Raw genomic sequence first — 10,526 nt, forward strand, 5'->3', positions numbered from 1 at the left:
CTTTACAGTCTGCGTGTGATGCAGCCAGTGATGGGGAAAGGGCAGGTGGAGAAGGGTCAGAAGACCTGGGCCCAGGTCTGAGGGAAGGAAGCAGCAACTGAGACAAAGGTCAGCCAATGAAGGAGGACCTCAAGGCGGGACATATGGTCAAAGGCCCTGAGGCAGCAGGCACCGGGGAGGGAGCCAGCTGAGGGGCCGCAGTGGCCACGGGACTCGGCACCATGGAGGTCGTCTTTGAGGACATGAGAGTGGACCCCGAGATGTGACGAAGACAGGTGCTTGACTGGAAAGAAGTGAGCAGGAACACTGTGGCGATGACGGCCACGACGGGTACCTGGCTGCGGTCAGTGGGCATGTGTGTGTGCGAGTGGGCTTCGTGAAGGCTCTGGCTGTGGCTCAGGTGTGGTTGGTGCTGCATGTGTATCTGGTGTTTGTTGGTTTGGATTCCTGTGCCACAGGAGATGTGCTCCACCTGGGCACAGAGGCCCTGCTCCCGCTTAGCCCCAGCCAGGAGGAGGGGCCAGCTGGCAGCTGCAGGGGTCACGGGGCGGGTTCTTGGGGCTGCAGCCTTGTGTGGCTGGTGCAGTCACCTCTTTCCTCCTCTTCCTCCTGCTGTCTCTGTTTCAGGAGGGCAGGGAGGGCCTTTTGGAGGGTTTCATGGTGCAACGGCAGGGCTGCGGGCTGGGCTGCCTCTGCGCGCCTTCTCATGGCCAAGACGGGAGGGTAGAGTGAGCACAGGCCTTTCTCCCCACACGCACTCTGCAGGCCTGGCCTGCTCCCTCCTGAAGATGGCCCCTGGGTCTGATGTCCATCCCCAGCCCAGAAGCAGCCAGTCGCCGCCTCCTCAGGGAAGCCAAGGTGGCTGAGCCCAGCCTGTGCCCAGGGTCTGCAGGTGGCTGCCCTGAAGAGCAGCGCCTACGGCCTGTAGCTGCCAGGCTATGGTGGGGCTGGGCGGGGATGGTGCCCCACCCCTCACTCTGTGGTCCTGGGAGCTCTCCCTCCACTCCATCCCCTCCCATCCTGCATTTTCCACTGGTGTGCTCTGGGCAGGCATGAGACGGGGAAGATGAACTCAGGTAGTTAGACCATGGGTGGGCGGGAGTTGGGAGAAGCAGAAGGCACTGTGGCGGTAGGCAGGAGGGGAGGGTTGGGTTGGGTTGGGAGGGGCGGGCCAGGGTACCTGCTAGAGAAACCTGTGGCTTTGGCGTCAGGGGTCTCTGCATCCCCCTTGGGGTCTGCCTGCCTCCCTGCCCTCACTCCCGCCCTGCCTCTGCAGAAGCTGAGGAGCTGTACCAGAAGAGGGTCCTGACCATCACTGGCATCTGCGTGGCTCTGCTGGTCGTGGGCATCGTCTGTGTGGTAGCCTACTGCAAGACCAAGTGAGTGCCCGCCCCGTGAGGGATGGCCCCGGCCCTTAACCGGCTAGGCAGGGGCCTCTGAGGCCGACGAGCAGGAGCAGACGGTGGGGGAGGTGAGCCCCAGAGCACTGAGCCAAGAGTGAGCAGGAGCACAGGCTTGGGCAGGCGGCACGGCAGGTTCAAACCCCATGTGACTCGAACAACCCGAGAAGCTTCTCCGTGTCCGCGTGGGAATGACCCCAGTGTGGACTCCACGGAGCATGCAGCTGCCCTAATAGGCAGGCAGGCAGGCTCTCGGGGTGCTGGCACGACAGGGAGCTGCATTCCCGCTGAAGGACACCTCAAATGGTACTGCCCAACGCTAGCCTGGGAGTGACTGAGGCAGGAGCGGGGGAGCTGGGGTGCCACAGGGGCACCCCGAACCCTGGAGCAAGGACAAGTGCCAGAGGCAGTGTAGCTGGAAGAGTCCAGGCACAGCTGAGGCGGAGCTGTGTTCCCTGGGGCGTGAGCAGCCCAGGCTACCGGCAACCAGAGAGGCAGGACTCAGTGGCACCATGGGGCCTTAAGAGCCAAGCTCTAGCACCTGAGTTTATTCTGAAGCTGAGGGGGAGCCAGTGAAGGTTGTAGAGTGATGTAGTGCGTAGGTCTGACCCATCTGTTCAAATCTGGAAATGAGGGGTCTGGACATCACCAGCACTTGAGGGGCTGCCCCATCTGTGGGTCAAAGGCCCTGCTGACCTTGCTACAGAGGAGCAAGGTGGGTGAGGGGGGAGTTGAGCCCAGGCACGAGATCAAGTCCAAGAGAGAAAATGAAGTCCGAGAACTGGGGCAAAGCCAGCCCCCCGTTCTGACCCCACTGCATTTCCTCATTTCAACAAGCCTTCAATCAAGGCTCATGGGACACCAGGTCCTGCCCACTTGACTCGGAGCAGGGCTCAGTGTCAGGACGTGTTTTAGACGCAGCTAACCTCAGCTGGAGGGCAGCACTTGGGCTGGGGGCTGAGAGGTGAGGACTTAGCAAGTGTCGCAGGTAAACGGATGGGCATGTGCAAAGGCCCGGAGGCCAGCCAGAGCAGGACTGGGGGGCGGGGCTTGGAAACAAGCTATCCCAGGATGCAGCAAGGTGGGGGTGGAGCCCAGGGAGACCTGGGGTTGGGGAGAGAAATGGCACATGGGGGCTGAGGAAGGGCCTTCAGCAGGGGAATTCCATGATTAGATGTGTTTATTTTGAAACAAATATGAGCCCTGACCTCTGACCCCGACCCATAGCACCGTGCTTTATTTTCTTTGGAGCCCTTTACTGAAGGTCTCTCTCTTTTTTTAAAAAAAAAAAAAAGATTGATTTATTTGAAAGTTACAGAAAGAGAAGGAGAGACAGAGAGATCTTCCATGCGCTGGTTCACTCCACAAATGGCTGCAACAGCCAGGGCAGGGCCAGACCAAAGCCAGGAGTTAGGAGCTTCTTCCCTGTCTCCCACGTGGATGCAAGGACCCAAGCACTTGGGCCACCTTCCACTGCTTTCCCAGGGAGCTGGATTGGAAGTGGAGCAGCTGGGACTCGAACCGGCGCCTACATGGGATGCTGGCATCCCAGGTAGTGACTCTACCAGCTATACCACAGCTCCGGCCCCTCTTTGCTTTTAAAGACTGATTTATTTGAAATGCAGAGTGACAGAGGTAGAGAGAGAGAACCTTCCACCCACTACTTTACTCGCCAAATGACAGCCACAGCCACGTTTGGGCCAGACTGAAGCCGAGATCCAGGAATTCTGGGTTTCCTACATGGGTGGTGGGAACCTAAGTCCTTGGGCCATCGTTTGCTGCCCCCTAGGCACATGAGCAGGAAAGTGGACAGGAGTGCAGAGTAGAAAGGACGCCGACCAGGACGCCAGGCAGTCCCAGCAATAAGCTGGATCCACTGCGCCAGCCCCAGTTCTTTAAGTGTTTATCATCTCTCCCCTGCGGGCCTGCGGCCTCCTTAATTGTCCTGTGTGCCAGATACTTTATGGAGCATAGTCAAGCAATACCAAGTCAATGACTGGGGGTAGGAGGGAGTCTGCCCTGTGGCTGAGTATTTTATAAACGCTAACCTGCAGCAGTTTGGAATGGGTAGATGACGAAGTGGAACAGAGAACCTCCGTAACTAGCTCAGGGCTCCACAGCACCCAGCGACTCCTGCCACCCAGGCCCTGCTGGGCTCAGGGTGCGGCTAGTCCAGGGGCAGATGGGAGGGCTCCAGGGCAGAGGTCCCTGGCGGGTCAGCCTGGCGCTCACCCACCCTTCCCCGGTGCAGGAAACAGCGGAAGCAGATGCACAACCACCTCCGGCAGAACATGTGCCCAGCCCACCAGAATCGCATCTTGGCCAACGGGCCCAGCCACCCCCGGCTGGACCCCGAGGAGATCCAGATGGCAGACGTGAGTGGTGCTCCCCGGCCCCGCCCCCAGCCCTCGCTGGACAGCCAGTCTTCTTGTGCCCTCGGGGGGTAGGGGGGCTGGGGCAGCAGCTGGCAACGACCAGCCCCACAAGGTAGGCAGTCCTGCTCTCTTCCAGAGGAAGGCTGGGGGCGGAGCTGCAGGGGCCACTGCTGTGCCACCATCTCCCCCTGCTCAGGTGAACAGGGCCCAGGGGCCGAGCCCCACTCACCCAGCCCGGCTCTGTCTGTTGCAGTACATCTCCAAGAACGTGCCTGCCACAGACCACGTCATCCGCAGGGAAACTGAGACCACCTTCTCGGGGAGCCACTCCTGTTCTCCTTCTCACCACTGTTCCACAGCCACGCCCACCTCCAGCCACAGGTGGGCCCCCACCCAAGGCCCCCAGAAGTGCGTAGATCCCTGTACCTCGGCTAATGACTCAGCCACCTGCCACCATCTGCAGCCACTGGCATGAGTCTTCAGAGCGAGGGGATGGACAGGGTGTTGGGTACTGCCATGTAAGCACCAAGCACCGCAGCTCCCTCCTTCCCTGAGGCATCCACAGAAGGGGCCACTGGGACCAGGATCCTAACAGTCATGGTGCAGGACCCTTGTGGGTGAATAAGGCTGGTGGCAGCGAGGAAAGGAAGGGCCCTTTGTTCCTTGCAGCACGCCCAGCCCCCTGTCATTAGGGGGTTGGGCCACGGGGACACTGCATACCAGCCTAGGGAGCCCAGGATGGAGGGAAGAGCCCAGGAGAGGCAGTCATGTCCCCCCCGCCCACTCACCCCCATCTGGCCTTCCCAGACATGAGAGCCACACGTGGAGCCTGGAACGTTCTGAGAGCCTCACCTCCGACTCCCAGTCCGGCATCATGCTGTCCTCAGTGGGCACCAGCAAGTGCAACAGCCCAGCGTGTGTGGAGGCCCGGGCCCGGCGGGCAGCAGCCTACAGCCTGGAGGAGCGGCGCAGGGCCGCCGTGCCACCCTACCATGACTCTGTGGACTCCCTGCGTGACTCCCCACACAGCGAGAGGTCAGTTTTGACCCGTAGGGCAACTCGGGGACATCACAGAGCGCCTCATCCCCAACCATCAGGGTCCCATAAAGGGGAGGCTCTGCCCAGGGGCATAAGCTGTACCTGATGCCGCAGCTACCGCTGTCCCTGGTGGGGCCCGGGCCTCTCGGCAGTGCTTCCGGGAACACCTTCCAGAGCGGAAGGAGATGTTACTGACTGCACCGGGACATTGCGAACCATCCTCGCGGCGCCACATCCCAGCGGGAAGAGACGCCACGCAGGGGGTAGGGAGGGAAGGGAGGCTGAGGCCCAGGAGGCTGGCCAGTGCAGGACACGCGGAAGACAGGTTCTCGCGCTGTGAATGACTGCAAACTGGGAAACTCTGCTCCCGCACTCCAGGCCAGGAGTCCCAGGCAGCTGGCTCCACTTCCCTCAGTCCCTGAGTGACCTTCGGCTGTGAGGGGAGCAGAGCCAATGTCCCCCACTCAGCTCAGCCCCCTCCGGAAGCCTAAGATAGCACCTGTCCCTGCTCCTGCGGAGCTCACAGGCGGAGACAAGCCACTGCCACTCCCTGCAGCTTTGGTAAAGTGCCAGGCACAGGGCGTTGCACCAGTGTGGCCGCAGGCTGGACAGCATGCCCGTCTCTGCCACCTGCATGACATGGGGCAGCTTCATCACCCGGACCCTGTAGAAGGGAGAACAACGCCTGTTAAGCCTGGTTCCAGGGAAGGCACCCGGGACCTCGTACAAAAACTCCCTGGCTCCTGTTCTCAGTAAGTGCTACAGTCAGACCCCTTCCGGGTGACAGGAAGGCATCAGGCACAGCGATGTGGCTAGGCAGGCCTGGGGGACACTTGAGCTGGGCCCAAAGAGGCCCTTAACAGAGCATGGCTGGTGCGGGCTGTGGGGAGCAGTGCAGCGGGGCCACGCCCGTGGAGAGCCCAGATGGGCAGGCACCAAGGGCCTCCTTGTGCTGTCTTTAAAAGGTCCCTCTGGGGAGGCAGAGTGAAGGAGAGAGGGCAGGGTGGAGGCATAACCAGAGCGCAGCCTGGGGCCCCGGATGGTGACGGACTTGGTGGTTAACTACACCTGCACGTGGAGGGAAGTGGGGAGTCAGGTGACTTGTCAAGAACCTACCGGACTCCCTGGGCTGGTGCGGCAGGGCAGGGACTGCCAGCCCCCATGGAGGGAGGTGGCCCTTGTCTGCGTGGCAGGGAGCTGATGGGCTCACACAAGGGCAACCTGGAGGAGGGACAGGGACAGGTACCCGGGATGCAGCAGCTTCTGCCCCAGCCTGAGAACACCTCCCTCCGGAAGCCAGCAGGCCATGGGGTCAATCTCCCCTCCAGGGCCAGGGACTCCAGGTCTCAGGGCATCTGAATGAGGAACTGTGGCTTCTGGGATTTGCTGTGAGCCTTGGTCCGAGTCCCAGCTTGGCCACCTCCTGGCTGAGTGGACTTAAGTGTTCTCAGGCTCCTGCGCATACTGTGGACCAAGGAAAGCCTCTTAGAGAATTATGGCATTAGCTGAGATTTTACCCTTAACATGCCCTGACCCGAGGCTGACCCCGCCGACCGTGAGCTTCTCCATACAACGACCACGAGTCAGGCACTGGGCCCGGCCAGTCCCCCAGCACGCAATGATACCAACGGGTGAGAGTCCCCCCCCCCCATCCCTCTCACACGTGGGCTCCAGGAAAGGAGGCCACCTCGGGTGGCACCCCGATCCACACCTCTGCTTCTCCCCGCAGGTACGTGTCAGCCCTGACCACGCCCGCGCGCCTGTCCCCCGTGGACTTCCACTACTCGCTGGCCACGCAGGTGCCCACCTTCGAGATCACCTCTCCCAACTCGGCGCATGCCGTGTCGCTGCCGCCTGCCGCGCCCATCAACTACCGCCTGGCAGAGCAGCAGCCGCTCCTGCGGCACCCGGCGCCCCCGGGCCCCGGGCCCGGCCCTGGCCCCGGCGCGGACATGCAGCGCAGCTACGACAGCTACTACTACCCGGCGGCAGGGCCCGGGCCGCGGCGCGGGGCTTGCGCGCTGGGCGGCAGCCTGGGCAGCCTGCCCGCCAGCCCCTTCCGCATCCCGGAGGACGACGAGTACGAGACCACGCAGGAGTGCGCTCCACCGCCGCCACGGCAGCGCACGCGCGGCGCGTCCCGCAGGACGTCGGCGGGGCCCCGGCGCTGGCGTCGCTCGCGCCTCAACGGGCTGGCGGCGCAGCGCGCACGCGCGGCGCGGGACTCGCTGTCGCTGAGCAGCGGCTCGGGCGGCGGCTCGGCCTCGGACGACGACGCGGACGGGGCCCTGGCGGCCGAGAGCACCCCGTTCCTCGGCCTGCGCGCGGCGCACGACGCGCTGCGCTCGGACTCGCCGCCGCTTTGCCCCGCGGCCGACAGCAGGACTTACTACTCCCTGGACAGCCACAGCACGCGGGCCAGCAGCAGACACAGCCGCGGGCCGCCCGCGCGCACCAAGCAGGACTCGGCGCCCCTCTAGGGGCCCCGCCGCCCCTCCGCCTCGCCCGCCCCACTGTCTTTATGGCGAACAGAGACCACCGGCCGCAGAGAGAGAGGAGGAAAAAAAAGAAATAAAAATATTTTTATTTTCTATAAAAGGAAAAAAGTATAACAAAATGTTTTATTTTCATTTTAGCAAAAATTGTCTTATAATACTAGCTAACGGCAAAGACGTTTTTATAGGGAAACTATTTATATGTAACATCCTGATTTACAGCTTCAGAAAAAACAAAAAACAAAAAACAAAAAAAGAGAGATGGGCCAATTTTTTGACTCTTTACTAGAAACTTATATTGTGGTGCCTTTTGCTGTACGCTATTCTGGGGCTCCCGGGTGGGGAGGGGGCGTCACCAGCCTCGGCCCTGAGTGGGAGCTTTGCCACCAGGCAGGAGCATGAGGGGGTCAGGTGACTTCCAGAGGGAGACAAAGACCCAGCGGCAGCAACCCAAAAGGGGAGGTGGCCTCCCCGCTCCTCACAGCTGCTCCGGGAGGGGCTGAGGAGGTCACCCCGACAGCCCGGGCCCAGGGAGGGGGTGGCGCCCCCTCCCCCGCGGCCTCCTCCGCAGCACCTTCGTTTACAGGTCGTCTTTTCTACTTTACGCCTGCATGTCCTTTGCATTTCAGACTCTAGATCGGATGCATGGTCACGCTGGGACCGAGAAGAGCCACTCAGTGTATTCGATTTGCCTCTTAGCAATAAAACAACACCGTGTCCCTCTCACAGCCCACCCTCCAGCCCCCAAACCACCTATGACTTCCAGTCCTGCCCTCCCACCCCCCACAACTGGGTCCACTGCTAATTTGTCAAAAAGGTCATTGTTTAAAAAAAATTACATCCCAAACAGAAACAAATGGGCACCCTGCCCTGAGATGTCCAAACACCTGACTGTTGACACTTGAACATTTTTATATTATAAATAAAATCAGAACTAACTCCTGGTTGAGTGTGTGTGCCTAGCCCCCAGGTGAGGAGGGAAGACAGGATGAACTCTGGCTGGGGTGGACAGATGTCAGGGTGGAGACTTGCATGGCCAGGGCAGTCCTGGGACAAAGTGACCCTCCCGCTCCCTTCCCTGGCCTCAACTCCCAGGACAGGCTCCAAGAACATTTACAAGGTGTCCCCCCTGGCTGCTGGGGAACCTGGCCAAGGCACTGACGCAAACTGCTCTGCTTCAAACCCAGTCCCAGAACTCTGGCCCAGTTCCTGCCCCGGAGCTACAGAGCCGAATTGAGGCAACCGCTTCTGGGCCCAGGTGGGTGAGGAGGGAGGCGCTCTGGGGCCTGCACTGGGGCAGCTGAAGCAAGATGACCCTTGGGGCCTCGGGCATGTCACAGGCATAGTCTGGACATGCAAGGCGGCGTAATGGGTGCCCTGGCTGCCAGAGGGCCACAGCTGCTGTGGCTCGTAAGCCCACAGGGGTTGCTCTTTCCCCTACTCTTGTACCCCCTCAAAGCCAGGGCCTGTTGGAGCCTGTAGCACCTGGAGAGCAGTGACGCCAAGCATGGAGACGGCAGATGAAGGTGCTGGGCTAAGGGGGCTGTCCCCTCATTGAGTAATTTGCTAAGCCAGGAAGCTTCAAGTTCCAGCCAGACATAAGGGAGTTGTCAATGGCTAAGGTGGATGGCGTGCGTGTGCATGTGCGTGTGCGTGTGTGAGGAAGGAGGCAGTCTGAGGTCTGCAGGTGGGAAGGGCAGACAGGGCGGAGGCAGCAGCAGGCTGAGTTCAAACGCCTTCTCTGCCCTTGTGAGCTGTGTGACTTCAGACTGCCCTGAAAGTGATGTGAACACCCGCCCCAAGGGGGCGCTGTATAGGAAGCACCCTGCTTGCTCGGACACGTGACAGTTGCCTACTGAACAGATACTTTGATAGGGAAGACAACATCTGTGCCTTGCGTCCTTGAATCAGTGACAGAAACTGGAGGGGAGGGAAGAAAGTGGAGTAAGAACTGAAGTCATGGTATTCGCTGTGGGGTGCAGGGAGGAGCCTGTGACAGCCCAACTGAGGACACCACGAGCCGGCAAGGCCCGCCCCGACTCTCCCAGAGTCTCCGACTGCTGCTCAGAGCCAGGAATTCTTCTATGTGACCCCTGACCCCTTGGGGACCCAAATATAGTCCAGAGGCCCCTTTGGGAACCCATCAACCTTTCCTTGACTCAGCTGAGTGTCCTCATTTGACAATTCCAAAGGCTCTGAGTTTCTGTTGTCTTCTAAATTTTCAGAAACCAACCCCCAAGGCCAGCACTGTGGCTTAGCCAATAAAGCTGCTGCTTACTATGCCAGCATCCCTTACAGGTGCCAGTTCAAGTCCTGGCTTCTCCATTCAGATCTGTCTCCCTGCTAATGGCCTGGGGAAAGCAGCACAAGAAGGCCCAAGTGTTTGGGCCCCTGCACCCACGTGGCAGACCTAGAAGGACCTCCTGGCTCCTGGCTTCCTCCTGGCCAAGCCCCGGCTATTACAGCCATCTGGGGAGTGAACCGAGGGTGGAAGTTATCCCCTGTCCCTCCCCCCCTCTCCCTCCTCACCCTAATTGTGACTTTCAAATAAATAAACCTTTTTTTAAAACAACTGCATAGGAAAGATGCAAGATGGCTGAATATGGTATAGCCACATTAACTCAAGCTGCTCTGGGATATGAAAAGAACAAAGGAATGGGGCCGGCACTGTGGCATAGTGGGTAAAGCCACCGCCTGCAGTGCTGGCACAACATATGGGCACCAGTTCAAGTCCTGGCTGCTCCACTTCGGATCCAGCTCTCTGCTATGACCTAGGAAACCAGTGGAAGATGGCCCAAATCCTTGGGCTCCTGCACCCACATAGGAGACCTAGAAGAAATGCATGGCTCCTGATCGGCCCAGCTCCAATTTGTGGCCATTTGGGGAGTGAGCCAGCAAATGAAAGATCTCTCTCTCTGCCCTGCCTCTAACTCCGCCTTTCAAATAAATAAAAAAAATAAAAAGGACGGACTACGTTTCCAGGGGTCTGGTGGAAATTTTCAGTGAAGTGAAAAAGGCAAGAAAACAAAGGCCCCATGGAACACGAGGAGAGAAGACAGAGAGATTGCTGCAGCCAACCATGCGCACAGCCAGCGCAGCACAGCCAGCCTACCACGCCAAGGCAGCAGGAATCGCTGGGCACCCCACCGCTCACACTGCTAGCTCAGAGAGAACCCCACAGTCACCCACCGACCTTTACTTGAGCCTGGAGAGCGGCT

The 10,526-nt window shown here is 60.0% G+C and overlaps 1 protein-coding gene across 5 annotated transcripts in view; it reads left to right on the plus strand.

Moving 5' to 3' along the window:
- The window catches only part of NRG2 (neuregulin 2), a 265,355-nt gene extending 257,121 nt beyond the window's left edge, over positions 1 to 8,234 (plus strand). For all 5 annotated transcript variants that reach the window (XM_062189034.1, XM_062189030.1, XM_062189032.1 and 2 more), the window contains 5 exons: positions 1,277 to 1,379; positions 3,652 to 3,775; positions 4,029 to 4,156; positions 4,583 to 4,810; positions 6,543 to 8,234. In XM_062189034.1, the coding sequence (XP_062045018.1) occupies positions 1,277 to 1,379; positions 3,652 to 3,775; positions 4,029 to 4,156; positions 4,583 to 4,810; positions 6,543 to 7,293 (1,334 nt within the window). In that variant the 3' untranslated portion in view covers positions 7,294 to 8,234. The remainder of the gene's footprint in view (positions 1 to 1,276; positions 1,380 to 3,651; positions 3,776 to 4,028; positions 4,157 to 4,582; positions 4,811 to 6,542) is intronic.
- Positions 8,235 to 10,526: the final 2,292 nt, after the last annotated feature.

This window comes from Lepus europaeus, chromosome 4 (assembly GCF_033115175.1).
Source record: "Lepus europaeus isolate LE1 chromosome 4, mLepTim1.pri, whole genome shotgun sequence".
In the NCBI taxonomy this organism is placed as follows: domain Eukaryota; kingdom Metazoa; phylum Chordata; class Mammalia; order Lagomorpha; family Leporidae; genus Lepus; species Lepus europaeus.